The sequence below is a fragment of the Bos taurus genome, chromosome 13 (genome assembly GCF_002263795.3).
Source record: "Bos taurus isolate L1 Dominette 01449 registration number 42190680 breed Hereford chromosome 13, ARS-UCD2.0, whole genome shotgun sequence".
Taxonomy (NCBI): Eukaryota; Metazoa; Chordata; class Mammalia; order Artiodactyla; family Bovidae; genus Bos; species Bos taurus.
In genome coordinates this window covers 20,000,074-20,015,083 of record NC_037340.1, presented here as the reverse complement: position 1 = coordinate 20,015,083, position 15,010 = coordinate 20,000,074, and the positions used below count along the sequence as shown (strand labels likewise).

The 15,010-nt window shown below is 36.6% G+C and overlaps 1 protein-coding gene across 4 annotated transcripts in view; it reads right to left on the bottom strand.

Annotated features, from left to right (window-relative positions):
• Nucleotides 1-584: 584 nt before the first annotated feature.
• The window catches only part of ITGB1 (integrin subunit beta 1), a 43,791-nt gene continuing 29,365 nt past the window's right edge, over nucleotides 585-15,010 (bottom strand). For 2 of the 4 annotated variants that reach the window (XM_025000308.2, XM_025000309.2), the window contains exons 10-16: nucleotides 13,399-13,539; nucleotides 13,029-13,228; nucleotides 11,404-11,642; nucleotides 10,967-11,189; nucleotides 10,069-10,301; nucleotides 7,540-7,706; nucleotides 585-1,785 (exon numbers count right to left, since the gene is read on the bottom strand). In XM_025000308.2, coding sequence (XP_024856076.1) covers nucleotides 1,720-1,785; nucleotides 7,540-7,706; nucleotides 10,069-10,301; nucleotides 10,967-11,189; nucleotides 11,404-11,642; nucleotides 13,029-13,228; nucleotides 13,399-13,539 — 1,269 coding nt within the window. In that variant the 3' untranslated portion in view covers nucleotides 585-1,719. 4 annotated transcript variants of the gene reach the window in all.

Here is a 15,010-nt window from a genome sequence, read left to right as displayed (position 1 = left end):
TTTCTCAAAGAGGTATAATCCTCAAAGATGATTTACTCTAAGCTAGGAAATGCATTTAAGCAGGAGAGGTAAAAAAAGGTACCCATTTTTAAAACCAGGAGGGGCACTGCCAGTGTGCTGGGACTTCTCCCACAGGGCTTCCCACATCTGACACTTGCAATGGTCCAGCAAGGGACCTATTTCTTTCAAAAGCTTCACACAAGTATTTTTTATGGATACATATACTTTATAACATAAATAAACCAAAGACAAATGAAAATTTAAAAAGCTCCTTAACAGAAAAGTAACAATTTCCTGTCTGAATCTTAAGTAAAATGATATAGTTTCCAGCTTTAAGTCAACAGCTGTAAGATCATGTTCTTAGAGAGTTAATTCTGCTTAATGTAGGAATGAAACCCAGCTCCTAGGGATGGAAGAGAAGCAGATTTGTCCAGTATATGGAGAGCCAAAAAATAGACTGACATCTTATTTTACTCTACCTACCTACCTTCCTTCTCTCTTTTGGCTTAAGTAAAATATCAGAAATTTTTTAAGCTATAAAAACTTCACGTATACCAACTAACAAAATATACAGAGCCCAAACATCTGATTTAAATATTTTAAGCATCTTTATTTAATAAATAACTTCACTAAAACAGCATTGTAAAAAGTGAACTGTTAAAATTAAAAGGCACTTAAAATAAGAAGGTGAATAGTATGAAACAAAACAGGAAACTCAGTGAGAAGTAAATATACAGTGGTCTGTTATAGCACTAATGGAAAGTAAGAAATGCTTAAGTGATAGCTATTGCATGAGCCACAGTACAACTTCACGTGTTCAATAAAAAGGCAAATGTACAGCTAAAACATCGATGAAAAAGTACTGATTTTTTAAAAGTCTTACCCCAAATTGCAAACAAATACATTAGAAGAGGTGATAAAAAGCACCAGGCTTTAAAAAGAAAATGAATAAAATAAAATTCACCCGGAGGTCCTCAATTTAGCAAATACTATGTAAATTAAGGCCTTTATGTAGATAATGCTAAATCAAGGACTTTTTGCAGAAAATTTCCCAAGACTTGAATTTACAAAGAGAAGGCATAAAAGTTACCAAAATTAAGTAACTCTTAAAATGGCACACAGGTTTTAAAGCTATGTTTTCCCTTCCTAGCTCTGACTTTCCCCATGGCCTTTGCAGATCAAATATTTCACTATTTTACACCTGTAACTCCTAGCATACTCATCTTTCAGGTATGTCATCAGTCATATCTAACAGGCAAATAGCAAAATAATACATTAAAACGATTCTAAACTAGCTAGAAGGACATTACTTTGGATTCTGTATAACTGAAAAATGACATGTCTGCAAAGCTAGAAATCAGTTTAACACTTAACAGAAAATCTTATATCATCCTCGTTAACTACTGCCTTTCAATCACTCTAGAAATACTGCTTAATCCAGTAAGAGCTGGATTTCACTAGTCCAGGAGAAAAGGTCAAAAAGGCACATTGTGACCTTAGATGACAAGGATAACCATCCTGTCTCAAGTCTTTTGTCAGTCCCTGGCATTGGTTATAACATTATTTTCAAAATAATAAAAAAAATTTCAAATTATACATATTGTACATTTTCAGAACCTGCCCATGAGAGAACCATGGTGACACTGCCCTGAAGCTCTCTTACTGTGACTGTGGAATTACTACTTTGCCTGCAGTGCTGTGGGTACACACAGGCAGTGCTCATTTCCCCTCGTACTTCGGATTAACAACAGTTGTCACAGCACTCTTGTAAATAGGATTTTCACCCTAAGAAAGAAAAAAGAAAAAAATTATCAGTTACTCTACTAAAGTCATTCTAACTTCAAAAAACAATATTAAAATTAAAGACCATTTTCTTAAGTCATTTCCATTTGATCTGTCCAGATATCAAAAGCTTACAAAAAATGAAAAATGAAAGCTTTGCCCCACAAGGCTAAAGTTGCCCCTGAAAAGGCACTTTTCCTTTCTGAAAAGTCCTTCCTCCACTAGTGATCTGCTGTCAACGGCTTCTCTTTTTTAAACTAGTTCTGAATACTGTCTTGAAACTAGTTTTTAACAAACTCTTCTGCCATCAACTGCCTGATTCTTAATCCTTATTGTGCACAAAGGTGCTTGATAATGAAGAGAGTGCTTGGCTTTCTTGTCTGTGAGGGAGGTGCTCTTCTGAGGCTTTGCCACTCAGGGTGCAGAGATGCTGAGGAAGACTGTCACAAGTGGGCACAGTGCCAAATGTGCTTAGACAAAAATCATTACTATTCTTCATGAAATAGCTGCTATTCTTCTATATGCTGAAGAAACATTTTATCTTTGACACTATATTTTACTGAAGAGTTAAATGATTCCAAGCCATAAACATGAGAGATCTTTCAAGAGTCAAACTTCACTGACAGTGATGTTTTAAAACATGTAATTTTCTTAAAAAATTCTCATTCTATATTATACATTTTAATATCTTCTATAGCATTCTTTTTCTATTCTTTAAAACTGAAGATAGGCTTGAAAGTCAAATGAGAAATACAGGCAAACATTCCTATCTCAGAGGAAATAAGTGAGTACAAATCAAATAAATGTTTTAAGATTTTTAAATGCTATTTAGTTTCGTATTTTACTATAGAACCATTTGAGGTTATTTTTAAAATATTTATAGAAAGCACCTAAAGGGTAATTTCTGCTTTTAAATTTTATCCACACTTTACTTCAGGTTACATTTGGATATCGCTTTCATTGCCCCAATTTCTTCCTCCTAGAAGGGTATAGTTTGGTGGATGACAAACATGAAGATAAAGAACTCTGAAACAGTACACAAGAGAATTACATACATAAAATGGGAACAGCATAAGAGAAAAGGGATTGACTGAGATTAACGATATTGTCAAAATGAAATTGACTACAGATAAAACACGGAAAGGTCTATAGAAGCATATACACATGCAGAGTCAGAAATCTATATGGTTGAGAAGTTTTTAAGGGTACATATGTATGTCTTGAGTGGGAAAGAGAAAGCAGACAATGCCATCTTTAAAAAGACTAAGAATTCATTGAGGGAAAGTAAAACATATAAAGGCTGTGTCTTGAGAAACACCAAATAAACCACTCTGACTTCAGTTCAGCAGTTAGTCTGGAACCTGACACTGTGCCTTCACTCCGCCCTACAAAGCACAACCTGCCTGGTCATTTCTGAAACACAGAAGAACTCAGGATCCCTCAGAGATAAACATTATATAATCTGGATGACAAAAATCACATCAGATATCAAATTCTGAGCTCTCGTCCCAACTGGATCCCCAATGGTATTGTAACAGACATTTCATAATGGAGACTGGAGTATGGATCCTAGCAACTACATTCCTAATGAGTAATCAAGTACAAATAAGTGAGTCTATTTCCACCTTCCTATCATGCAAGGCTAGAACTCCCATTTTTTTTCAAATATGCTAGGAAAAAAATTATCATTAAGTTTCTTTAATGCATTAGATAAATCTAATATTTAATACTTAAAAACTGTAAGAGAGGTAATAAAACATGGAGAAGAAAAAAAAAAGCCTAAGTTACACAGATGAAACCAAAGTACAATTTACATGGCAGAACTTACCTTTGGAGAAAACACTGCCTTTTCATGTACACATTTCTATTTATTATTTCATATATATTATTATTTCAAAGTCCATCCAAACAAAATTTTAACATGCAAGGTTAGAGGTAAGAGATTAAACCATCTGCGTTGGGCATCATCTTAAATGGAGGTTAAGCTAAAATAATGCATATTAGTTCCCATCGTTCAGAGTGCAACCCTTCCCCATCCCAACAAAAAGCAAAGCCTGTTTAAATCAAGAGGAACAGGGTTACATTCAGCAGGGAAGTCCTCTGTTCTCAGTAAATGTCGTCCGTGCTTACTCTGGAAGGCCTGATGTGGTTACAGCATCATTTCTGTTGCATATTAGAAATGCAGTGCACCACTGTGGGAGATTAGCAGCCCACATTTAATGTGTTTATATATGAACAGCTTTAACAGAGTTGATGATTTGATTTTTTTTAAATGTACCTACATGAATAGTCTCATGTGCTGAGGACTGCCTGCCTATTTATCTGAAATATGTTAATGACATAACTGACCAGCAACCTTGGTCCCATACTGGAAAAGTGCTTTGTAAGCCATGATTTAATTTCTTAATGCTCATTCATTAATATCTACTGTTTATTTCTACTTTAGTTTTTCTTGAGAAAACATCTCAGAATAACCAGTACCCATTAATTTTCCTGAATTTCACTAACGAATAAAAAAATTTTCACAAAACTTTCACACCTTGAATTATCCAAAATGGTTATTTTGGCCGAAGTAACAGTGTACCAAAAATTGACTTAACAATAAAAACATGAAGTTTCACTGTTACTGATAATTTCCTTCAAAACACAATTTAACATATAGCAAGGTAAAAATTTCACCTTTCAATAGGAGATACAGAAATTTTTTCATGTTAAGTATCCATATAAAATGTCAATATCTGATTATGACAGAAATTGGAAAGGAAAAAAGGAAAAAAAAAAAAACTAGCAAATTAGTTTCCTTCTAAAAATGACATTCATTCTGTAAAGCTCTGAGGAAGAAAAGAATATTAAGTCTCATACTACTAAGAAAATGTACCAGACCACGCAAGATGGTGTATGTGTATGTTAGTCGCTCAGTCGTGTCCAACTGTTTGTGACCCCACGGACTGTAGCCCACCAGGCTTCTCTGTCCATGGAATTCTCCAGGCAAGAATACTAGAGTGGATTGCCATTCCCTTCTCCAGAGGAACTTCCCAACCCAGGTTTCCTGCATGGCAGGCAGATTCTTTACCATTTGAGCTACAGGGAAGTCTTACTCAAGATGGATCTGACAATAATTTTCTGCCATCAAATTTAACTTTGCCATTTCAAAATTCTTAAGATCTGCTTAATTGGACACATAATAGTTTCTAATGTTATCAGTACTCCCTGTATCTCTTAAAAATAAGAAACATTTCTATACTTTAAAATCTTACCATGTTGTTGTAAGTATACTCTCATTCATCACAGTAAACAAACAAATCTGCATTGATGGGTTTCTGGGTATAACAGTGATTTCCCCATCCAGTAGTGTCACAGTAACACTAACATTCTTAAGTTACTAGAAATAGCAAAGACTGTCATTTCCTATAGTGATCTCCCTCCTCCTAACCAGGTAACAGTGTCTGCTGAAGACATGTTGATTGCTACCAGTTCAATGCAGTGGTTAAGAACCCAGACCCTGGAGCCCAGTGGCCTGGGTTTGAATCTCAGCTTTTCCACTAACTAGTTTTGTGAACTTGGTCAAGTTACCGAACTCTTCTGTGCCTCAGTCTTCTCATATGTGAAATAAGAATAAAGGAAAGGAAGGAGTTCAGGATCACCAGTCAGGAGAATTGGTTCTAATCACAACCTTTTTATCAGAGTATTAGGGGCTTACATAATTTTATTAAAACATGCTAGAAACATTTCATGAAAATTCAGTTATAAGGAAAAAGCCTGTCCAGTGTTGATAAAAGAGGAAATGATACATTTGTCACCCAGGTAGAGCATACACTCACCAAAATAACTTTCCCTTACCTTAGAGAACAGGTGAACCAAGCTTTATTACCACTATGAAATTTTCAGCAAAGTTTTTATTTAAAACTCTAGTAGGGTTTTTCTCTACATGAAATTTAATTTTCATGTTCACTTTCACTCTAAAACTTACAAATAATAATTTGTTAAATAAAGGATATTATATATAAGGATGTTATCATATAAGGATGATAATATCACCTAAAGCAAAGGACTCGAGTGAGGATTATAACTGACAGGCTGCTATAAAATACTGTAGTCATTAGCCAAAAACAACACAGTGTAGTTACTGACTCCCTGTTAAAGCTCTGGGAAGTGCAGTGACCCAGTGCCATTCTACCTAAGCAGAAGAGCTGGGACTCGACCCAGGTCAGTCTGATCACAACACACGTTCTTTTCACTACAACACAGTTGCTGCTTCTATACCATAAAGCTTAAGCCAAAGCCCTTCTAAATACTACTATTAACACACAGAAAGAAAAGCCATAGTATAGCCATATAAATAAAGCCAGACTTTGGACGGAAAAAAAAAACAATAGTGATAAAAGACACGCAGTGCAGTAAAGACATGCCAAGACAGAAAATGAAGAAAATACGAACGGCAATTTAGAGACCAGCTTTACGTCCATAGTTTGGGTTCTTGAAATTATTAATAGGACTCTTGTAAATCGGATTTTCTTGCTAAAGTAAAAGAAATAGTTTCTAATGATTTCATCAGAAAAAAACTGACATGTATAGTGAGTGTTTATAAAAGACAATTTTTACTATTCTTACGCTTCCAAAATTATTTTTTTTAAATCCAAGCAAATTGTTGTAAAATGCAAATGACTAAAATTCATTTACACCTTAAAAATACTGAAGATTGTCACTGCCTTCTTGTATCAAAAGATGAATACAAGACAGCCAACATGTGGCCACACTAGCCTCCAACCCCACATTTCAAAGCACTAAATGCTGACATACATTTTCATCACTTACAGCTTTTAAGTTTTGTACAAAACAAGGTTACTGAGTTGTAATTTGCAGAGTAAAAATACCCTTTTAAAGTACATAGTTTCATGAATTTTCAAATGTATGAAGACACCCATCTGGGCAATTTAGAGACCATAGGTTTAGTCCCCACAGGTTTGCCTTTTCTAGACTCCAGTACTCTCGCCTGGAAAATCCCACGGGCGGAGGAGCCTGGTGGGCTGCAGTCCATGGGGTCGCTAAGAGTCCGACACAACTGAGAGACTTCACTTTCACTTTTCACTTTCATGCATTGGAGAAGGAAATGGCAACCCACTCCAGTGTTCTTGCCTGGAGAATCCCAGGGACGGGGGAGCCTGGTGGGCTGCCGTCTATGGGGTCACACAGAGTCAGACATGATTGAAGTGACTTAGCAGCAGACTATTATATAAATTGAATTACACAGCATGTAGTCTTTTGAGTGGCTGATTTCTACTTAGGGTTGTTAAAAAAAAGCAGCAGCTTTCCACTGAATAGTCTGAAGTTATGTAGGGTTTTCATTTTTTTGGTCATGCCAAGTATGTGGGATCTAAGTTCCCCAACCAGGGATTGAACCCACACCCCTTGTATTAGAAATGAGTGTTAACCACTGCACCACCAGGGAAGTCCCCAGGATTCTATTTTATATAAAAAGAAAAGGCAGAAGAGCAGAGTTAAGATTAAAATTATTAAGAAAATAAAAATACCACAGTAACCTGAAGAAACATTCTTACAACTGTTTTCTTTTAATGGGGTGTATTTAAGATGTTTTCTGTTTTTCACTGAATGCAAGTTTCCTGAATAATAAATTCTGGGGGGCAAATGAAATATTTAAAGGACTTTAACAATCAGCTTTAGAGCTAATAAACAAGTCTTAGAAGCGTTACATTTACTTTATGAAACGCTTTCCATTTTAGATGTTTTCCAACTTACCGTGTCCCATTTGGCATTCATTTTTTCCTTCTCAAATTTGGCAAATTCCCTTCTGTCATGAATGATCATTAAAAGCTTCCAAATCAGCAGCAATGCAAGGCCAATAAGAACAATTCCAGCAACCACACCTGCTACAATTGGAATAATGTCTGGACCAGTGGGGCACTCTGTAAAGTGAAAAGCAAAGGATACGCACACAAGGGGGTTAGCCTGTGAAAGTGCAGCCAAAACTACAGAGAGCTGTGCAGTCTCACAAAAGACACAGGAATTGAAACTCCAAGATAAGTGAAGTCTTGGGGCACACTATCCAAAAGAACCTATAAAAAAAGATACTGGAAGTAACAGATAAGTTTACAAGATCATAAGGTACATGGTCAGTAAGTAAAAATCATGTATTTCTATGAATTATACCAAAACGGATTTCTATATATTAGAAACTGAACCTCAGAAAATAGTATTATCTACAATAGCACCAAAATCACGAAATACCTATATATAAACCTAATAAAACATGTACAAGATTTATATGCTAAAAATTACTGAATACTGATTATTTTTCTGGGCTCCAAAATCACTACAGATGGTGACTGCAGCCATGAAATTAAAAGACGCTTACTCCTTGGAAGGAAAGTTATGACCAACCTAGATAGCATATTCAAAAGCAGAGACATTACTTTGCCAACAAAGGTTCGTCTAGTCAAGGCTATGGTTTTTCCTGTGGTCATGTATGGATGTGAGAGTTGGACTGTGAAGAAGGCTGAGAGCCAAAGAATTGATGCTTTTGAACTGTGGTGTTGGAGAAGACTCTTGAGAGTCCCTTGGACTGCAAGGAGATCCAACCAGTCCATTCTGAAGGAGATCAGCCCTGGGATTTCTTTGGAAGGAATGATGCTAAAGCTGAAACTCCAGTACTTTGGCCACCTCATGCGAAGAGTTGACTCATTGGAAAAGACTCTGATGCTGGGAGGGATTGGGGGCAGGAGGAGAAGGGGACGACAGAGGATGAGATGGCTGGATGGCATCACTGACTCGATGGATGTGAGTCTCAGTGAACTCTAGGAGTTGGTGATGGACAGGGAGACCTGGTGTGCTGCGTTTCATGGGGTCGCAAAGAGTCGGACACGACTGAGCGACTGATCTGATTTTTAAAAAAGTTCAAGACCTGAATAAATGGAGAGATTTTATCTATGTTCATTGATTAGAAGATGTCAATGCTCTCCCAATTTGATCTATAAACTCAATATTATCCCAATCAAAATCCTGGCAGGACATGTGTGGGATATCAAGCAAGTGAATTCTAAAATTTACAAAGAAGTAGGAGAACTAGCAAAGTGTCTCAAAAACACTTTCAGGAAAAAAAAAGTTGGACAACTTACATTACCAAAACTAGCCGTTAAGCAACAGTAATTGAGACAGTGTGGTATTGGCTAAGGGACAGATGCCTAAATTAATGGAACAGAATCAAAAGTCAGAAACAGGCCCACACACTTACGGTCATCTTATTTTCACCCAAAGTGGAGAGAGGTCAGCCTTTTCCAGAAATGGTACAAGAACTGCTGGAAATCTACCTACAAATAACTGGACCTCCACTCCAGATACTGAGAGCAGCTCAAAATACGTTATGAACCTAAATGCAAAGCCAGAAACTAAAACTTTCAGAAGAAAACACAGGAGAAAAATACTTATGAAGCTGAGTTATGAAGAGAGTTCTAACATAGTAAGAAACGAGATCTACAAAAGAAAAACCTGGTAAAATTTAAGCTTCTGGTCTTCAAAAAACAGTATGTGAAATACACATACCTGAAAATGCAAAATAACAACAGAGGCTTTAAAAAAGTTTGGCTGTTTCTTTTGAAGTTAAATATATGCCCTCTCCCCAATTCCTAACATTTATCCTAGAGAAATGAAAACTTACATTCCAATAATAATCACAAATGTAGAAAATTCTAAGAACGTATTAAAAGTTCCCAGAAAAAAAAAAGATAAAAATGATTCATCTCTTGAAAAGCAGAACAAATTCATGCCATATAATACCCTTTAACAAATTATCTTTCCCAGTGCCCAAGCCTAAATCAAGCTGCTATTAAAAATATCACTAGTAATGATGTTACTGAGTACCTTCTATCAGGCACTGTGCTAAGGGCTTTATATGGGTTACTGCATTTACTCTTCAAACTCTCCATAACATAAAATTTGCTTTCTCTTTCCCTTATTTCTTATAGTTAATTAAATACTCTTTTAAGCTTGAAGAGATTCAAAATGCCCCAACTTGAATGTAAAGTAGTCATGTAAAGTAGCTGGAAGCTGTTCCTAGATCTGAGTGAGTGAAAGTCGCTTAGGCATGTCTGACTATTTGCGACTCCATGGACCGTCCATCCAATTCTCCAGGCCAGAATACTGGAGTGGGTAGCCTTTCCCTTCTCCAGGGGATCTTCCCAACCCAGGGATAGAGGGGAACTGCCAAAAGCTCTAAGCAGCAGAAAGATATAAAAGAAAATGCAAAAAACTTTGAAATGATCAGATTTCTACCTGGAGTCTCTACAACATGAACAGTGGCCTCATTGTTCCCATTCACGGAGTATGTGAAGTAGAACCAGCAGTCGTCAACGTCCTTCTCCTTACAGTGGGACAAGGGATCCACCTGGCCTGGCTGGGGCAATTTGTCCCGATTTTCAACCTTGGTAATGTTGAAATGTGAACATTCCTGAGCACATGTGTCTTTCTTCTCTCCTTTATTGAAGGCTCGGCACTGAACACATTCTCTGTTAAAATGCAAATGATTATATTTATTATTTATAATAATATTTGCTTAAAGATTATTTTCTGTGCTAGACTCAAAATTTGACCAAATTAGGCCAAGAGAGATGAAAGAAGATATGAATAAATGAAAAAACATATGACATTTCTTGGTGGGAAAACTAAACATAAAGACGCTAGCTTCCTAAGTGAAATTACAGATTTATTACAGCCCAAACTAAAATCCTCCAAAAGAAATAACAGTAGTAAGCTAAAACTAGCCCTATCAGATATGAAATATACAATATAAAGCCAAAATAACTTTTGAAATGTATTGCTGGTATTATGGTTCTTTCTGCAAGGGACAAAACCTTCCATTTTATTTAGTCAAAAGGCAGTAAATAAATTAATTAGCAATTGGTAATACTAATTTAACAAAGGTTACCACATGGATTCAATTAAATACAAAATTCAGGTTGAAATAATGGTACCACCACCCTCATAGGATACAATTCACTATCATGTGCAAACACTAGCGATTGAGAATTTTTAGATTTAAAAAGTGGGCTTCAATGTGACAGATACTTTATTTACAGCGTGGCCTAGTATTAGCACTGTTCTATGGACCGTGTGTTCATACACAGGCGAACAGTGAGCAATCACCTATTTCAAGCAACTGAGAAATACTTACTTATGCTCAGCACAGACTCCAAGGCAGGTCTGACACATCTCACAGGTTGGCCCTTGGAACTTGGGGTCTGTACACTTACAGGCACCACACTCGCAGACGCCGCGGCCATTGCAGATCTGTCCATTCACGGCCATGCAGGAAGTGGTATCCAGAGAACAGTCACAGGCGCTGCCGGTGTAGTTAGGGTTGCACTCACACACTCGACACTTGCAAACACCATTTCCTGCAATTAAAAATCTCATTTCTCACAACAGTGGTAACAATATAATCACAACACTGAAAAATGAAAACAAGCAAGAATATGTAAGAAAGTATCCACAGGAGGGAGTGGCCCTCAATGGTGCCCCTTTTCTATTTATTCACTAAGCGAACGTGCAACATGTTTCATTATATTAGACAGGACCACATTTTATAACCACTTTCAGACCCATTCTCACCTCCACATATTAAGCCATTGGATCTATCACAGTTGAAATTATCACACTCGCAGAATTTGCCAGAATAAATTTCATTTGTATTGTCCCTCTTCCTACACACACACTGTCCACAGACACACTCTCCATTGTTGCTACAGATTTCTGAACTGTTTTCTTTCCTGCAGTAGGCATCCATGTCTTCGCTGTTCACCTCATCTGTGCTACATTCACAGTGTCTCCCGACACGTCCCTCGTTGCACCTGAACAAAGAATCCAAAATTTCAGTCACACAAAAAGAATTGAAAGTAACAAGTGGTGAGAAAGAGAGGAAATAAAACTATAAACATTATCTTCAGACTGCAATTATATAATATGTGTCACAGAAGTGTACATATGTACATGTGTACACACACACACAGCCATTCAAGTCCACACGGAGTCTACACAGGGGCCTAGGAACAAATTCCTCTTTAGGAAAGTAACCATTCTGATCAAAATGAAAATACAATCTAGCAATGAACAGGTAAACACAACATTTGGAAACAAAGGATAAACTTATTTTTAAAGAGTGTGGTATGTTTCCAAAGGATATGCTGTATATTACATTTACTATTATTTGCCCAATTTTTATACTAAATGTTTATACCCAATTTTTATACTAAAAAGTATAAAAACACACAACTGAACGACTGAACTGATAAAAACACAGCCCAAAAAGTACATGGAAGTTGAAAACCATACTAAAAGTATCATTTAAAAATGTAACTACCATAATGTTTAAAAATAAATTTAAGGATTCAGACTTTTCAGACACTTTTTATAGTGCTTATACACACTGGTATAATACAGTATCTGGTAAATACACAAAAAGAAGGCAAAACATTTTCAAGATCTTTCAGATAATATTTTACTAAAAATGTATCTATACAACTCAGGATATGACATGGAAAATAACAAATGTAACATTTTGTTGTTTAGAATAGAAAGCTAGTAAATGATGGCAAAATAGTCATTAATTTTCCTCATGATTAAAAACCCTTCAAAGCCTAGTCATTTGGGAGCTGACAGTTGAATCAAAATAGTCTTCTCTCCTGTTCTAAAAAAATAGGAGAAAGATGAAATAGGAAGATTTATAGTATAAAAATTAAAACTAATTTGACTTAAGTTCTGTTAGTAGTAGATTCTATGTTCTAAAAATAGTGCTTTCTTAATTTTACAAATATATGAATTAAAATTATTCCAACAATGCAGAAGTACATGTAATAACAAGTGAACATCCTTTATTAATTCCTAATTCCAGTTCCCATATAAAATCACTATTATTTTCTATAAGCTTACTGAGCTCTACAGAGTTCAGATTGCTATCATGAGAGAAAAACCCAAATGCTACCATAAACATTTGTTAAGTAACATCTTAGATGGCTACAAAAGCTTTTATTTTAGAATAAAAAGTAGTCTGCCTAAAGGAAAAAAGGCAGAGAAGAGCTTTCTATAAAGCACACACACAAGACCAACAAATTGATCTTGTGGTGAGCAACAGTAGTTGGCAGAGTAATTCATCTGCTCCCACAGAGATTCCGGGAAGCTCAGACGGCCTCCGGATGTCCCAGCTGCCATGCCCCGAGACCGTGCGCGCCCCCGCTCACCTGCAGGCCCCACACTCGAAGGTCCCGTTGCCGTCGTGGCACTTGGGGCTTCCTGGGATGCCTTCACCCTGGCACTCACATTCACAGATGAACTGAAGGATAATCTCCACTTCCTCAGTGAAGCCCAGAGGCTTAATTTTAATGGTTTCAGAGTTCTTATTTGGACATTTATTTGCAGTTATGCTAATTTCAAACTGAACCTTAAAAGGAAAACAAGAAGATAAGTTAAAAACTAAGCAATTTAAATCTACTAAAAATTTTTCAAAAAGCTACTCAAGTTATATTTAACTGTTTCTCAAATTATAAGCTAAATTGCTTATAAACAAGTAAGCTTTTTCTTTTACTTCAGAAAAATGTTCATGAAACATACCTCATCCCCAATGGAAATATTAGAGCATTTTCTCCCATTTTCCCCTGTTCCATTCACCCCATTCTTGCAGTAAGACTTGTAATTTATTGTTACTCCTTCCGGCAATTTGCTGTTTTCCAAAATGACTTCTGAAGAAAGGGACTAAAAGAAAGACTAATAAGAGGAAAGGCAAACAAATGATACTATAAAACAAGTTGAATTCATAAATCCAGTGGATAAAATGAGCTGTTAAAACAGTATTATTTAAATACTGCAAGCCTAATCTTGAGTGACTAGAAAACACAAAACCCAGAGAAATGGGCTCAAATAAATAACCAATTATTCAAAATAATGTACACAACTGAAAAGAGTATTTAGTTAAAATTTTAATGATGACACAGCACAGAGGCCTAATATTAATTATGAAGAGTTCTAAGAACAAAGAATACTTTCTTTCCCCACTGGCAACACACTCTCCTCTGCCCTGCCACTTGTAGCTCACTAGCGTTAGTCGCTCAGTCATGTCTCTTTGTAGCCCCATGGTCTATAGCCCACAAGGCTCCTCTGTCCATAGATTTCTCCAGGCAAGAATACTAGAGTGGGTTGCCATTCCCTTCTCTAGGGGATCTTTCCAACTCAGGGATCAAACTTGGGTCTTCTGCACTGCAGGCGGATTCTTTACCGTCTGAGCCATCAGGGAAGCCTCAGCTCACGAAGGACAGAGGTAAATAACCTACTACACAGGCTGGAAATAAATCTGCTTAGGGGCCATTGCAGGCCTGCCCCCACTCCCTCAAAGAAAGAAAACCCAGAGTGGGAGGATTCAAGCCAGTGCTTTTGTAGAACAGCAGAGGGCGCAGGACAAATGGAGAAGGCTGCAGCGGAGAGCTCAGTCCTGGTCACACCACTCGCTTTAACCTCTGAGCCACCAGGGAAGCCCAACAGATGGAGTTAGGAAAGCATTAAGATATGCTGTAAAGACAGAACGACTATGGGGGTGACAGGGAAAAACCAGAATCTAGAAAGTCTGTAAAAATCTGAGTAGGGTCTTTCCAAAACATTCTGTAACCCCCTGGCATGAAGTAGAAAATAAAATTCAACTTGTCGAAGGGCTGGAGCTGGTGTATGCAGCACAGGATGGTTACAGTTGTATTACAAAGGCCTCTGATGACTTACAACAGTTACTGACCAAGGCTTAATGAGTATCCCTAAAGTACTCGGAACTAAACTCGAGATGAACAATTCCTCTTTTAATTTCAACTTCCTTCCACATGGGGTAAAAATCTTATAAATCTTACTTTAATAAGTCATGTATGCATTCATATATATTTTATAGTACATGCACATATGACTGTGTGTGTACCACTTGAGAACAGAGAACTATGTACCCTGAAAATATGGCAAGAGAAGAATTAGAAAAAAATAAAAGGCTTTTCTGGCACAATTCATCAAAATCAATGAATCTATAAAATGAAGGGAAGTACAGAAGACTGAGGTAATCCTATAAATCTAAATGAAAGTTGTTTCATACTTGTTTTCCAAAAAGGAGACTTATTACTTAATGACATTCAAACAGAATTTAGAAATCCAGCCCCCGCCATGCCTTTTATTTTGCCTTGCAAACACATTTTTG